Raw genomic sequence first — 16,229 nt, 5'->3', positions numbered from 1 at the left:
AACCCTGTCTTGAAAAAAACCAAAAAAAAAAAAAAGTGAGATGTGAACTAGGAAGGTGGTTCAGCAGTTAAGTAAAAGCATTTGCTGTTCTTGAGAAAACCTGGGTTCAGTTCCTAGTACCTACATGATGGCTCACAGTCATCTAAAACTCTAATTTTGAGAGCATACAGTGTCCTCTTCTAACCTCTTGGGCACCAGGCATGCATGTACTAAACATATATATGTTCAGATGAAACATTCATACTCATAAAATCAAAATTAAAAAAGAATAAAATGACAACATGCAGCTCTACAGCTTCATAATGCCTATTCTACATGAATAGATGTTCGCTGAGATGTATAGAGTATAGATATGATCAATTTCTTTGTGTTATGTCTTATAATACAATTAATTTTATAAAGCAACAAAAGAAGAAATGAGATGCTTAAAATTTGTTTCAGGCTTTGCCTTTACATTATGTTTTGGCTGTGGAATGTTCCCTATGAGCTTACTTATTTGATCAGTTGGTTTTCAGTTGGAAATCATTTTTTGGGAGTTGTAGAGTACTTGAAGGGAAGAGGGACCAGTGGTTGCAAGTTATTTAGATTGGGCTAACATTCAGAGCCAGGCTCTGTCTCTCTTACTCCCACATAGATTTCTTTTTTGATACTGATATGTGATCCTTCCCATGTCAAAGCTGGGGCCCAAACTAACAAAGAATTTCAAACAATGAACTAAAATGTGAGTTTAATCACATAACAACCTTCCCCTGGTACTGATTTTCTGCATTAGTCGCTTTGTTACTGTGGTAAAATATCTGCACAGAAGCAAGTGTGAGGAAGGATTTATTTGGGGTCAGTTTCAAGGCAGGAAGGCAGGGCAGCTGGGCCACATGTCATGGCCACACCTTTAATCTCAGTATTCAGGAGGTAAAGACAGGAGGTTCTCTGACTATGAGGCCAGCCTGGTCTACAGAGTGATTTCCAGAACAGCCAGAGCTGCACAGAGAAACCCTGTCCTGAAAAACCAATTAATACACACACACACACACACACACACACACACACACACACACTCCTACAGGAACACACAAAAGCACACATGCACATTCACATAAGAAACATCTCTTCACATATGCAGTGCACACACAGGCCCATGCCTGAGTAAATAATCAGACAAAACTAAGCTGACAAGTGCACACTCACCCCCAGAAATCAAGATGCATTACTCCCAATGTTCTTTAGTCCTGTGTTCTGTTTCATTGTCTTTGGTAACATCTATGGACTAGAGAGTGAGAAGATCACCAATAGCCCAAGCAGGAAGTATGGCTGATCACATTCCTAGACAATAATGAAATAGGAGGCGGGAACAGCTCAAGTTGCTCAACTGGTTGGAGAGGCAGGTTTGGTATAAAAGGCCCTGTTGGAGTGTGCAGTGGAATATACAGTCATCAGACTATGACCATGGAGCCAACTGTCCTGCTCATCCTCACTCTTCTCACCAGCTTTTTGCTACTCCTGGTCAGGGGCCACACAAAAGCCTGTGGCCAGCTACCACCAGGACCACGTCCCCTGCCCCTGTTGGGGAACCTCCTGCAGATGGACAGAAGAGGCCTCCTCAACTCCTTCATGCGGGTGAGACATGCACAGGGCCTGTGCCTTATGGGTTCAGACCCATATTTGCTCCTGGAGATCACTCAGAGAGAGGAGCAAGGGACTTCTTCTAGGCCATAGGTTCAGGTGGGAAGGTCGCAGGATGAAAGCTGAGATGCTGATTGGTGATGAATGGTGCCCAGATCAATAGGAGAGTCCTTATTAGGTTTGAATTGTGTGGGTCACTGTGCCTGGAGTGTGAAAGGTGTCGGCGTGTTGAGGTGTGTGCCAAGGGTTTACAATTTTCCTCTTTAATGCTTCTTTGTTCCCAAAGAGAAACAAAGATGTCAGAGGCATCAACAGATAAAGTTTGCTTCTGCCAGCACAAGGGATTAGCCTGCCTTGTTCCAGAACAAAGGGGAGGAGAGGCAGGTCAGGAGGTGGGGTAGGTAGGGAGTGCTTATCAGTTATAAACACCACGGATCATCCAAGCAGCTGAGCCTGGCACTCATCTTTACCAGTCTTCACAGGGGAGATTTCATGTTCAATTACCATTTGTTTATTAATAATCATTTATCATCCTTGGCCTCCCTTCCCATTTAGAGAGCTGATTTAGTGGCAACAACCCCAACTTCCTGCTCCCCTTTGGTTTTTAACAGCTCACCCATCTGGATCATTGGTGTAGTCATTTACTTTTATTTGACTTTTGAGACAAACTCATGATCCTTCAAGTTTCATAAAATATCTTTGATCTTATCTCTGTGTTGATAGCTCATTGTTGCTTAAGATTCAATGTTGTGACCTGGCCTAAAAACATAAGTAGGTCAATATCAAACATGTGTAGAGCTTTTCCTTAGCATGATCCCCTAAATAACACCAGACACTGACTGTTTCATAGCCTGTCATTTCTATTAGCTGTATTGCAGTCTAGAGTGAGATAAAGGTTGTGAGAGGATGAGGTGGGTTATGTGAAAACACTGCACCATTCTCTTCAAGGGCTTTCAGCACTTGAGGTTTATGACATTCCTGGGATCAATTCCCTGTAGATGCACAGATGGTTGCATTGTCAGGTATTTTCCAACTGTGTGTGCTGTAGTCATGATTTACATTCAGGTCCACTGCCAGGTGACTATCACTTTCCCTTCCCACGTAACCCAGTGGGTGGGTCAGAGCCATTCTCTGGATGTTGCCAGAAGGCATTGAACAGGTTTATGCTGGATCACAGGAAGCATGTTTCAGCTGGCCAGACTGAAGGGTAAGGTTATGGAGCCATGTGAATTGTTGCATCCATATCTCTATCTGTTTTTTTTTTGTTTTTGTTTTGTTGAGACAGAATTACATGTAGCCAAAGTGGCTTCTAATTGGATGTGTATCCAAGGATGACCAGTGACTCTCTGGCCTCTACCTCTAAAGTGCCAGGATTATAAACATGAGTTGCCCTTCCTCCCTACAGTACTACAGTACTGCTGTACTGATCAGGAAGTCCAACCAATCAGTGCAGACTATGTGGTGAATTAACCCTTCAACTCTTAGGTCCCCAGAAGGGAAAGGGTGGCCAGAGGAGGAGGAGGTGTCTATTCACCAATCTGTGCCTAAGTGTTTTCACAGTGTAACAACAATGCTTGTGTTAACTAACCATAATTCTTGTGCTTGTTAGCTTCGAGAAAAATATGGAGATGTGTTCACAGTGCACCTGGGACCAAGGCCTGTGGTCATGCTGTGTGGGACAAAGGCCATAAGGGAGGCTCTGGTGGACCAAGCTGAGGCTTTCTCTGGCCGGGGCACAGTTGCTGTGGTTGAGCCAGTTCTACAGGGATATGGTGAGATATGGGACAGGCTGGAGTGGAGGATGTGGTCCAGGAAGGTGGAGCCCGAGCTGTGGGGAAGGACTCAGGTTCTCTGACCTTTCAGTGTAACCTACTCATGCCTCCCCTACTTTCTTAGGTATGATTTTTGCCAATGGGGAACGCTGGAAGGCCCTTAGGCGATTCTCTGTGGCCACCATGAAGGACTTTGGGATGGGGAAGCGAAGTGTGGAGGAGCGGATAAAGGAGGAGGCCCAATATCTGGTAGAGGAGCTGCAGAAATTCCAGGGTGAGTCTCTGAGAATGGGCATAAATGAAGATGATGATATAGGGACCTGAGTACACAGCCAAAGAAAGAGAAACAGACATATAAGGGTAAATAAAAAGGGAAACAAACTGACAGACATACACAGAGAGAGACAGAGACAGAGAATATGGGGAGGATGAGATATGGACAGAGGTGGAAAGAGAGAGAAATACAAGGGCAGGGAAGAAACATGAGGTGTATTGTGCCCAAAATAACTCAGAAACATGTACTGACTGTAGTGATTATGTTTCTTCAGAAAATCAATCTGTGAATTAATGTTGTATGTCAATTGGTTATGTGGAGCATACTCTTTTTCTCAGAACTCAGATGGTCAGGAGTTCAAGGCTAGTCCTATCTACATTGTGATTGCCCTGCCTTTGATGTGACTGTGGCTGAGTGTAGTTCCTTCTAGCACCACATACAGAGGGCATAATCATAATTATACATGTTTGTAATCTCAGCACTTCAGAGGTGGAGGCAGGAGGCTGAGATTTCCAAAGTCGTCTTTTAGTGAACATGGAGTTCAAGGTCACTTTGGCTTAATCTTTCTTGTTGTCCCTCGTGCCATGTTCTTATCAAAGACAAATACAGACTCTAGCTAAATGAAAAGGAAGGAAGCAGGAAGAACTGCAGACATGTTCTGTTATGCCCAGACCATGAGGACCCCAAAAAGACCACCACAGAGACCAGAGACCGAATCCCACATATAAAAACAAAGCAGCCTTTATTCTCAAGCTTGGAACTTGGGCTTTCTGTCTGATGCAGCAGTGAGAGCAGAGGGCCCCAAGCCCAGGCAGAATGGGTTTTTTTTTTTTTAATCATAGAAGAGGTTGTAGGGGGGGAGACCCTGATTAGCTAACATTTGTCTAGGGGTATAGGAATTGTTTGGAATGTCAGAACTTTCCTCTTGTACGCAGGCCCCAATGGATGGGGTCAGCTTATGGCTTTTCCAGGGTCGAGGTGTTGCCTGCCTGAAGCTGTGTCTGGGCCTCTAAGCCTGTCATGGCAGCTGTGTAGTCAAACTGTTTTGGGGCCGCCACACACAATTCTAAGCAGGGAACTGTGTTTTCTTCCTTGTGCTTGTGCTGGTGAGCAGCAGTGAGCACAGAGGCTGATGGGAGTTTGACTCAGGGTGAAATCAGAGGCACTTCTGGGGACTTGAGGGGTCTTTACATCAAGGGCGTATTGGTGACATCACTGTTGTTTGCACCTCCATTTCTGTACACGGGACATTTGCTGTCTCTTATTGACCTTTCTCAGGAGATCTGAGAGGTCAGTGCAGAGGCTGGAGGGAAGAAAGGTGCAGAGGCTGGGAAGAATGACTAGAGAAAGCAGTCAGAGATGGAGGGACCCAGAGGAAGAGAAGTGAGTGCTCAGGCTGAGAGTGAAAGTGATGAGCCCCAGGGAAGGATCTATATAGCTGTCTGGAGGACCAGGCTCCAGGCTGTAGCTGCAGTTTTCTCTCCAGTCCCACCAAACCCCGGCAGTCCAACAGCCCACTTATAAAATAAACATACAGACACTTATATTATTTAAACTGTTTGGCCTAATGGCTCAGGCTTCTAGCTATCTAGTTCTTACATCTTACATTAATCCATTTTTATAAATTTATACCTTGTCAAGTGGCTTGTGGCTTACCGACGTCTTTACATGCTGCTTGTCATGGCAGTGGCTGGTAGTGTCTCTCTCTGCCTTCCTGTTCTCTCAATTCTCTCTGTTAGTCCCGCCTATACTTCCTGCCTGGCCACTGGCCTATCAGTGTTTTATTTATTGGCCAATCAAAGCACACATTTGACATACAGACCATCCCACAGTACCAGGCAGCCCAGGACTCGAAGGGAAATCTGCAGCCTCAGCACACTGAACTTTTTTATCTGAGGAGGTTAGGGGAAAACACACACACATTCTTGATGGTTTCCTTTCTTCTTCTCCTTCTCCCTCTCCCTTTCCATCTTCTTCTCTCCCTACTATTCCTCCTCCTCCTTCTTCATCTTCATCTTCTTCTTCTTTGCCTCTACAGATTATATTCCCCCAACAAAGTCTTTTAGGCAATACCAGCTTCATAATGTGGTTACATTTCATTATTCAAGTGAATGATTATAATGAATATATGTAAAAACATTTTTATCTCCCTTACATGAATAAAGAGAATCACCTGAATAACTCACATATATTACATCTAAGAAACTTGTTACAGATTAATAGGCTATTAGCAAGCAAGGACCATTTGTTCTCAGATAACTCTTTTGTTGACAGGCTGCACATTGCTGTTACAAAGAAAGAATCAACCACTTTATTATCTATATTAAAAGGTAATCTTATAAGGAATTTAAAAGGAGTTGTAAATCAAATCTAAACTTTTATACATAAAAGCCAGTCAGTCAGCTGAACTATGAATCCTGAGGGTACATACCTATTTATAAATAGTTTCTTATATCAGAAAATTGAGGTCAGGAGCGGGTAAAAAGAATTAATCATCACCTTTGATCACCAACCAGACCTAGCAAGGAAAGTAATTCAACTAGCAACAATCAGACTGCTCTGTATTTTTTATATTAGCATAATGAATGAATCTATAACTCAGCTGTGTGTCCTTGTGAACTTCAGATTGTTTTCTGAGGTTCTTCATCTTAAAACTATTCTCAGAGCATTTGGTCTAACTTGAACATTAAAAAGCTTTGTTTGAGCTAAAGGTAGACACAGAAAACTGTTAATGTATCTTTCAGCATTAAGAGAATTAGAGCAAACCTAGATCCTGGGGACTCAATTGTTTTCTTTAATCATTATCCTGAACTGTGATCTAAAGCAGTCCTTAGGTAGAACTTATAGGCCTTAGCTGTAAAACTCATAGACCCTAACTGTGTAATATTTCCTTGTATTTATTTTTATTCATCAAAACTCTGTATAAACTATCATTATTATTATCAACTTGAGAGTACAGCTTAGGTAGGAATCATTTTCATGACAATCCACAGATAAAAATGCCCAGTAGAATGAGATGCTTCCATGGGATATAGACACTACAATACAGGCATTGTGGATCTCAACACATCTGTTAACACCACACCAGATACCAGAGGAAGACAGCAGTACAAACATGTAAAGGCATAGCAGAAGCAAAAAACATTCTGAGGTCTGGGGTATTGTGGCCCTGCCTAAACGAGATTGACCCATCAGAGAGTTTCCTCCTGGTGGGCTGACACCTTGGACTCCAATTGCCACCTGCTCCAATTGCTCCTCTGGCACACATCTCCTCTGGTAGATTTACATGGGATCAGACCACAGTCAAGCCAGCCCCAGGGTGAGGGGCAATGGTGGCCCTCACCATTGTTTGACAGTCAACAGTCCTCCAATCAGCAGGTTCCATGACTAAACCTGACATACAACGGTGGCAGGGAGCAGGTGCTGAAGGCTTCAGGAACACCACAGAGCCCAGAAGTCAGAGAAAGAATGGCAGATATAAACAGTGTTCAGGGACTGTAAATTCATACAGGCATTCCCTGAATCCTTCTCTGCACTATTCCTGCCAGTGGGAGATAGCCATCAGCTCAAAGTCAGAAAGTTGTCCTGGAGGAGGTGCAGGTTGGAGACTATACACTGTTCTCCCCATTCTAGTATCCTAGTCCCAAAAAGATAGCTAAGTTGTCTTGGTGAAGGTAGCTTTTCTTTCCATGTATACGAATAGCATTCCATATTCTGTACCATATTGAGGGAAGTTAAATAAAATGATGTATACATTTCTAAGTGAAGGGCCTAGACTCTTATGTATGTCATATGTGGAAATGTGGTAGCTGCTGTTGCTGTTCTTAGAGTACTGAGTGGTGGGGGCAGCCTCACAGGATGGGGCTGAAGCCAAGTGTTCCCTGGTTCTTTATCCCCTGCCTCCTGTCCTGCATCCTCCTCCTCCAGGAGCCCCCATGGACCCCACCTTCCTCTTCCAGAGCATCACAGCCAACATCATCTGCTCCACTGTCTTTGGAGAGCGCTTTGACTACAAAGACTGCCAGTTCCTTCACCTGCTGGACCTGATCTATCAGACCTTCTCACTATACAGCTCATTCTCCAGCCAGGTCAGTGGGTGGGATAAGAGGAGCATTCAGGACAGAGGGTAGAGGAGGCTGCTCTGTGGGCAAAGAAGTGAGTGTCTTTGGGCTGGAAGAAAAGCAGAGACAACATGGAGAGGTGAGGAGTTTGAGAGCAGGACAAAGAGAAGGATGGGGAGCAGGGCAGAGACCTGAATGTAGAAATACAGAGCCATACACACATGCAGAAGATGGTGATGTTGGTGATGCAGCTATAGCTCAGAGGGCAGAGGACTTGGTTTTCATGCCTGAGGCCCAGACTGTATATCCTGGGTGTCGTGGTACAGAACTCATGCAATTCCTGCACATGAAGGCAGGGGAATGAGAAATTCAGGGTGTTCCTTAGCTACACAATGAGTTTAAGGCCAGTCTGGCATGCCTGAGACCTTGTGTTCATAAAGCAAAACTCCAAAATTAAAAGAAACAATGACAATTCAGCACAGGGTATTGGGAGAGAGAGCAGAGGAGAGGAAAAGGGAGACACAGAGAAGGGAAAGGTTTATTGCAGTCTAGGAGAACAAGCTCCAAGGCTGAACACAGTGCTTGCAAGGAATCCATAGAGTTGCACAGCTAAGACATTTTTATTGGAGAGATTTTTAAGGAATAGGGAAAAAACTCAAATCCATGTTAAAGCTTACTTTCTTTATTCTCTCACATTGAATCTCTCTTTCTTTGTTCTACATAACTAAATATACCCAACATAAATCCTTCAGGTAATACAAAAGTTACATTTGAAGGTCACATTTCATTTGATATGAAATAGAGTCATCCCTACAACAAACACTTGTTATAAATCTTAGCTTTCTAATTGGTGTAGTTATAATCTGCAGCTGCAGCATAAAGAAAGAACTGGTCCTTTTTATCTATTTAGAGAAATAAACTTATAAAAGATTTTAGAGGATTTATAAAACTAAAATATTGAGGAGTCTAAGAAAAATAAGAAATCATCAACTATCCTATATTTCTGAGTATAAGACAAATTTTAAAGTAACATTTTGTGATTAGGAGGAATGTCAGGCTTTCTTGAAGTCTCTGTACTAAATGCTTTGGTTAGAACTCAGGATTACCTTAAATCTCCTAATATAAGCGTACTTGACATTTTCCAAGGTACAGTGACATTAAAAGTGTTTTAGTTCTTGAAATATATTTTTTCTGACCTATGTGTAACTTTAGATCATAAAAAAGGAAACTTCTAACTCTTTTTCACCTGTGCAATTTTAGGACTCAACATAAAAACAGTTAGTTGGCTGAACTTTGAGTTTTCAGGTGTATGCCTGTATCATACAACTGAGGTTGGGAATTTGTGCAGAGAGTTAATCACTGGCCTATGTTATCAGCCAGACTTAGCAAGAGAGACTGGCATAGTAATTAGGTTGCTATGTACCTGTAACCTTGGTTCAACAAATTAGACAGCTGCTATTTTGTCCTTGTGAATTAGACTGCTTTCCCTGGGAAATGTTTATCTTAAAACTCACTAGCAAGGCACCTGATCTAATTTGAAGTTATTTTGAAGCCTAAAACCAGTTATAGTATACAGCTGTCTTAGTAACTGGAAATACAACAATTTTCCTATATCAGCCTGAGCTATGGTATAAAACAGGTCCTAAGTATATGACAGTCCTCGTGGAACAATAAACTTAGTTATGAAAATATTCTAATATTATTTCTATTCACCAAAATTATACAGCTTAAGAAGAAATAATCTTCCTAACAATCCACAGATATAAATGTGTCCAGTAGATGGGATACATTCATGAGATGAACACATTAAAATATAGACAGTGGAAGACTCCCAATACCATATACAGCAGCAAGCATGCAGGAACACAACAGAAGAAAATATATTCTGGAGTCTGTTTTCTTGAAAGCCTTGCTTGAGCAAGATGATCCCATCAAAGAGTTGAACTTCTGATGGCTGACACCTTGATTATTAATTGCCATCTGCTATTGCTGACGTATCTATAGACTACCAGCAAAGGTTAGAGACAGATTTAGAGACAAGTTCAAAAGCATGCATATGTATAGTGTACACATATGAGAGGGGTGTGTGTATGTGTTTTGCCTGTTTCTTCATGAAATCTGGGACCTAGGAGCATGTGGTTGTTTGAATGGAAATGGCCCACATAGGCCAGTGTCTTTGCATGCTTGAGTTTTAGTTGAAGAGGTGTTTGGAAGGGTTAGGATTTATGACCTTATTGGAGGAAATGTGTTGCTAGGGGTGAACTTTGAAGTTTCCAAATTCCATGCAAGGCTCAATGTTCTCTCTAGTTCTGTCTGTCTGCCTGTATATTATGATGTCAGCTCTCAGGCACATGCCTGTCTGCCTGCTGCCATGGTTCCTAATGGATTAACCTTCTGAAACTGTAGGCAAGCTCTCAAAAATGCTTTTATTTGTAAGAATTGCCTTAATTGTGGTGTCTCTTCATAGCAATAGAAGAGTGACTAAGTTAGAGCACTGTCCACTTCTTGTGACCAGGTAGATCCAGGTGACCTCTTGGGTCCTTCTTTCTTGCAGGTGTTTGAACTCTTCTCTGGCTTCCTGAAGTACTTTCCTGGTGCCCACAAGCAAATCTTCAAAAACATGCAGGAAGTCCTCTACTACATTGGCCAGAGTGTGGAGAAGCACAGGGCAACCTTGGACCCCAGCAATCCAAGAGACTTCATCGATACCTACCTTCTACGCATGGAGAAGGTAAGTCCTGCATGAATGAGAGAAGTGATGGGTGAGAGTGAAGGCTGGGGATGTGAGCAGAGGAAAGGAGGGCAGAGGATGGGGAGGAGAGATAGGAAATGGAGTGGAGAAGATGCAGAAGAATCTAGAAATTGAAGACTAGAGAAAGGGAAGAGAAAATGAAATAGGGAGGAAGAAGGCTGTGGAAGAACCACAGAGCAAGGGACAAAAAAAGCAGAAAATACAGAAAATACCTCAGAGGAAGAAAGAGACTGGGAGACAAAACATGATAAATAAGAGAGAGCAAAGTTGAGAGAGAAGACAGAACAGAGAGCAAGGGACATTGTCAGAACTGAGAAATGCCGTGTGATCCATATAATGTGAGACAGAAGGTCAGTTCCCAGGATGTGTAAGCATCTTCCTGTAAGGAGCCAATCATCCCTGACCCTCCCTTCTCTCTCCCATCTGGAACCAGGAGAAGTCCAACCCACATACGGAGTTCCATCACCAGAACCTCATCATCTCCGTGCTGTCTCTCTTCTTTGCTGGCACTGAGACCACCAGCACCACGCTCCGCTATGGCTTCCTGCTCATGCTCAAATATCCCCGTATTACAGGTGCATCACAGGTTGCCATTTGGGGGATCTTCTAGTTCCCTTTTGTCTGTGGAGGTTTGTGTGGATGAGAGAGACAAGGGCCTCTTACATCTGGAGTTCTGAAGGCTTTGGTCTACTTCTAAACTAGGGCAGTGCTGTGGGTAGTGTGTGAATGAACACTCAGCTGGCCCATTTTCTGTTATCACTTAAAGCTTGATCCATCCATCCATCCATCAATCCTTCCCTCCTTTTTTCCATCTGTCTTTACATCCATCCATTCACTCATCTTCCTGTCCACCCACCCTTTCTCCCATTTACCCATTCTATTCATTTACCCATCCATCTATTATCCACCCATCCATTTATCCATTTTTCTATCCACCCAGCTACACACCTATTCACCTACAAATGTAGTCATCTGCACATCTTCTCTACATCTATAGATTATCAATCCTTGATTCTTTCATCTCCGCTTCACCCAATGACAAATATTTCATTCATTTATTTCAATTAATCAACTCATGAATTTTATGAGTGAACTGTCATTGATACATTGGTTTATCCATATACAAATCTTTTCATTTCTTAAGCCTTCCAACTGTCCTTTGAACTTACTGTTCATGTGTCCATCATTCTTCTATGTATGTGTGTAATAACTCACTCATTTACCTCTGATTTATTTATTTATTTATTTTGGTTTTTCAAGACAGGGTTTCTCTGTGTAGCTTTGCGCCTTTCCTGGAACTCACTTGATAGCCCAGGCTGGCCTCGAACTCACAGAGATCCGCCTGGCTCTGCCTCTCGAGTGCTGGGATTAAAGGCGTGCGCCACCACCGCCCGGCTACCTCTGATTTATTTATCATTCAATACACCTACCTGTTTATTCCTATATTTACTCATTCATTCATTCATTCATTCATTCACAAATTCTTTTATTGAACCTAACATTTGCTTGATTATTGGTTAGTTGTGTTCATTGATTTATTTATTATTTCATTATAAATCATTTATTGATTCATTAATTGTTTAATACAAAAAGTAAAAAGTGGAATATTTATATCCAGTTTTTAGTTCGCTCATTTCATTTGCTCAGCAGTCTTTCCTCCTATTAACTGACTCATTCACTGCTTTGTTAACTTACAGACACTCACATTTTAAAAATTTCAAAATGATTTGCTGTTACTGTGTGTCTGCTCATGTGTGGAGGTAGAAGGATAATTCTGTGTAATTGAGTCTCTCCTCCACCTTCACATGTCAACGTCAGGCTGTCAGGATGCAAACCAAGTACATTTACTGATCGAGCTATTTTATCAGCCAACATACTTACCAACATATTCATATTTTGTATTCAATTCTACATAGACTGATTTACTTCCTTTTATTTCTGAGGATATAGCCTCAGATTCTTAGCCGGGATGTTTACATTTATTTTACTAATGTACATTGTTGGGTTTTTGTTTTTGTTTTTGTTTTTTTTTTTGCCTTCATATATGTCTGTGTGAGGGTGTCAGATCCCCTGGACCTGGAGTCACAGAAAGTGTGAGCCACCTTGTCGGTGCTGGAAAATGAACCTGGGTCCTCTGCAAAAGTAGCCAGTGTTCTTATTCACTGAGCCATCTCTCCAGCCCACTGGATTTTTAAACATTAATTCAGTGCAAAGATGTCCATCTGCCTGTCTGTCTGTCTGTCACTCTTTGTGTATTTGTATATTTGTGTGTGTGTGTGTGTGTGTGTGTGTGTGTGTATGAGTGATATGCAGTAATACAAAATATAACATTACATTTCAAAAGGAGAAAATTCTTACTATTTCCCTCTCCAGCCTTCACTCCAGATTGATAGATAAAAACAGCCCTTTGCTGTAGATTTTCTGTTTCTCTCTTTTATGAGCAAGGTTGGAGCTTTTGAGAGAGAATCTAATATAGATCTAAGTGTGGCTGGAGAGACAGATCTCTAAGGGAAGCACAGGTGTGCATGTCCAAGAATGCACTGTGTCTTTCTCAGCAGAGTCTACTTTCTCTGCACTGTTCCTAGGCTATTAGCTGGCAGAAAAACAGGGTCACTGTGCATTGCCTGCGTGATGGGGGTGGGGAGGTGGGCATTGTCTATTGTCTCTTTCTTCTGTGCAGAGAAAGTCCAAAAGGAGGTCGATCAGGTGACTGGCTCACACCGCCTACCAACCCTTGACGATCGCACCAAAATGCCTTACACTGAGGCTGTCATCAATGAGATTCAGAGATTTTCAGATCTCGCCCCGATTGGTGTACCACACAAAGTCACCAAAGACACTTTGTTCCGAGGGTACCTGCTCCCCAAGGTGAGACCAGCTGCCATTCCACATCGCTATGCCATGATTACCCTCCATCTTCCTAATCGCTAATTTCAGCCTGTTTGTGGTTTCCTAGCATTCTGTTTCTAAAGGACTGACAGTTTGCAGATGGGAGTCAGGGTATGCTAATATCTTTGTGTCTTATAATGTCACCTAGAACACTGAAGTGTACCCCATCCTGAGTTCAGCTCTTCATGACCCACAGTACTTTGAACAACCAGACACCTTCAATCCTGACCACTTCTTGGATGCCAATGGGGCACTGAAGAAAAATGAAGCTTTTATGCCCTTCTCTATAGGTGAGTCCAATTTGTTCTTCCTTTCCCAGACACTAGAGGGCAGGCTCATCCTCCTGGACACAGGACCAGGTCCATGTTTACTGAGTCTGTCCCAGCTGCTTTGCCTGAACCATCCTATTTCACTCTGGCTACAGTCCCACAAGGGGAATATTTAACTAAGGGAGCATCTTGGTCAGGAGGATTTTGGAGAGGTATTTTAAAGCCTCTAAACTCGAGCAAATTCATTTTCTTTCTTATTTTATTGTGAGGGGAAAACCTTTTAAAATGAGTGAAAATATTTGCCTTTAATCCTGATTAAATGCCTGGAAAAGGAGAACAAAGTGTCTTTACAGAGAACAAAATGAGCTAAGCACAAAACCAGGTTTCTGCCGCTGCTCCCAACAATAACAGATTAATTAATAGAGGGGATGGGGCAGATATTCCCATGTCACGATGTTCAAGACCTCTTTAAGGCCAATGCAGTAATTCCCATGTAAAGTCCTCAAAAGACAAGAAGACAGTTTCTCCCCTTTAGAGAGTATAATGATCAACATAATCCATAGGTTCCCTTTCAGTTGCATCAAATCTGTCAATAGTTTTGCTTTTCCTATTAGACTTCTGTTTATTTATTTTTCTTTTTTCCCCTTTTATTAAAAATAGATTTTTTTCTCATACAATATATACTGATTACAGTTTTCCCTGCCTCTTCTTCTCCCAGTCTCTCCCCACCAACCCCTCCTCTCCAGATCTACCCCCTTTCTGCCTCTCATTAGAAAAGAACAAGCTTCTAAGAGATAACAACCAAACATGACAAAATAAAACATAGATAAAACAAAAACCATCAAATCGAAGATGTACAGTACAAACCCACAGAAGGAAAAGAGCCCAAGAGAAGGCACTAGAATCACAGTCCCACCCATTCACACACCCAGGAATCCTATGAAAACACTAAGATTAATTTTATAATATATGCACAGAGGACCTGGTGCAGACCCAAACAGGCCTGTCTCAGTCTGTGAGTTCAAATGAGCCTTGCTCAGTTGATTCAGAGGGCCTTGTTCTCCTGGTGTCCTCCATCACCTCTGGCTCTTATACTCTCTGCTTCCTTTCCCTCCAGGTTCCCTGAGCTCTGATGGGATGCTTTGGATCAAGACATTCCATTTTGAGCAGTGTGTTCCAATGTTTCTCTCTCTGTGAAATGTCTGGCTGTGGGTCTCTGAATTTACTCCCAACTGCTGCAGGAGGAAGATTCTCTAATAACAGCTGCTACACTCTACACTCTATGAGTGTAGCAGAGTATCTTTTGGTGTCTCTTTATTGTTACTTTTTTTTTTTTGGACCCATAGCATTTGGTTTTATTCTATGTCTCTGGGCCATCTAGTGTCTGGTTCAGGGTCACCCAAACAATGTTGCATTTTCAAGCCAGACCTTGGATAGTTACTCCCACAATGTGCCACTGATGAGCCCTAGCATATCTTGCAGGCAGGACAGCTTTGTTCATCAAAGGTTTTGTAGCTGGGTTCGTGTATGCATTTTTCTTCTGGGAGCCTGCAGAATACCTTCCTATACCAAAGACACAAGAATATGGGGGTGAATGTTCTATACGTGGGCACCAGCTCAATGTCTCCAAGTTCATTGAATTCTGTGGGTGTTCTCTTCAGAAATGGGGCCTCTGCTGTCAGTTTGTGGAGAGGAACCTATTGTCTTGGCAACAGCTGTGGGTTGCTTGTGGTCTTCCATGTGACCCCTTTGGCCAGCAACTCAATAGAATGTAACCCAGTCCTGGTACTAGAAGCTTCATCTAGTGACAAGAGATGGCCAGTTGGGACTATGTCCCTCTCATTACTTGGAGACTTCATTAGGATCACCTTCACAAAGTTTAGGAAGTTTCCACAGCACTAGGTATCCACACCACCACTCAATGCTCCTCAATTCTAGTGGTTTCTCCCCACATTCTATCCCTCCAACCCACCTCTCTTCCCTACCTGATCCTCTCATTCCTGTCCCCTCTGATGCCCCTAGTCCACCCATGAAATCTATTTTATTTCCCCTCCCAGGGAGATCTATGTATCCCTCCTAGTCCCTTCGTCTATGCCTAAGCTTTCTGGGTCTATGGATTGTAGCTTGGTTAACATTTACTTAATGGCTAATATCCACATATAAGTGAATACATACCTTGTTTATCTGTCTTGGTCTGGGTTTTTCTCACTCAGGATTTTTTTTTTCTAGTTTCATCTATTTGCCTGCAAATTTTGTATTGCCATTTTTTAAGCAGTTAGATAATACTCCATTGTATAAATGCACCACATCTTCTTTATCCTTCTGTTGAGGACCATGTAGGTTGGTTCCAACTCTGGCTATTATGAATAGAGCAACAATGAACATGGTTGAGCAAGTGTCCCTATGGTAGAATTAAATGTCCCTTGGGTATATACCCAAGAGTGGTATCGCTGTATCTTAAAGTCAATTGATTCCTAACTTACTGAGGAACCAGCATACCGATTTCCATAGTGGCTGTATAAGTTTACACTCTCACCAGCAATGAAGGAGTGTTCCTCTTACTCTGCATCCTTGAGAGCATATGCTGTTTCT

At 42.3% G+C, this 16,229-nt stretch overlaps 1 protein-coding gene across 1 annotated transcript in view; it reads left to right on the top strand.

Moving 5' to 3' along the window:
• The first annotated feature begins 1,407 nt into the window (after positions 1 to 1,407).
• LOC114681540 (cytochrome P450 2B1-like) overlaps positions 1,408 to 16,229 on the top strand; it is a 24,506-nt gene continuing 9,684 nt past the window's right edge. The window contains exons 1-8 of the mRNA XM_028855075.2: positions 1,408 to 1,614; positions 3,230 to 3,392; positions 3,517 to 3,666; positions 7,594 to 7,754; positions 10,282 to 10,458; positions 10,913 to 11,054; positions 13,160 to 13,347; positions 13,517 to 13,658. Of these exons, the coding sequence (XP_028710908.2) occupies positions 1,438 to 1,614; positions 3,230 to 3,392; positions 3,517 to 3,666; positions 7,594 to 7,754; positions 10,282 to 10,458; positions 10,913 to 11,054; positions 13,160 to 13,347; positions 13,517 to 13,658 (1,300 nt within the window). The 5' untranslated portion in view covers positions 1,408 to 1,437. The remainder of the gene's footprint in view (positions 1,615 to 3,229; positions 3,393 to 3,516; positions 3,667 to 7,593; positions 7,755 to 10,281; positions 10,459 to 10,912; positions 11,055 to 13,159; positions 13,348 to 13,516; positions 13,659 to 16,229) is intronic.

The sequence above is a fragment of the Peromyscus leucopus genome, chromosome 1 (genome assembly GCF_004664715.2).
Source record: "Peromyscus leucopus breed LL Stock chromosome 1, UCI_PerLeu_2.1, whole genome shotgun sequence".
NCBI classification, from domain to species: Eukaryota; Metazoa; Chordata; class Mammalia; order Rodentia; family Cricetidae; genus Peromyscus; species Peromyscus leucopus.
Note: the sequence above shows the minus strand (reverse complement) of the source record. Positions and strands in the feature narration are given on the sequence as shown.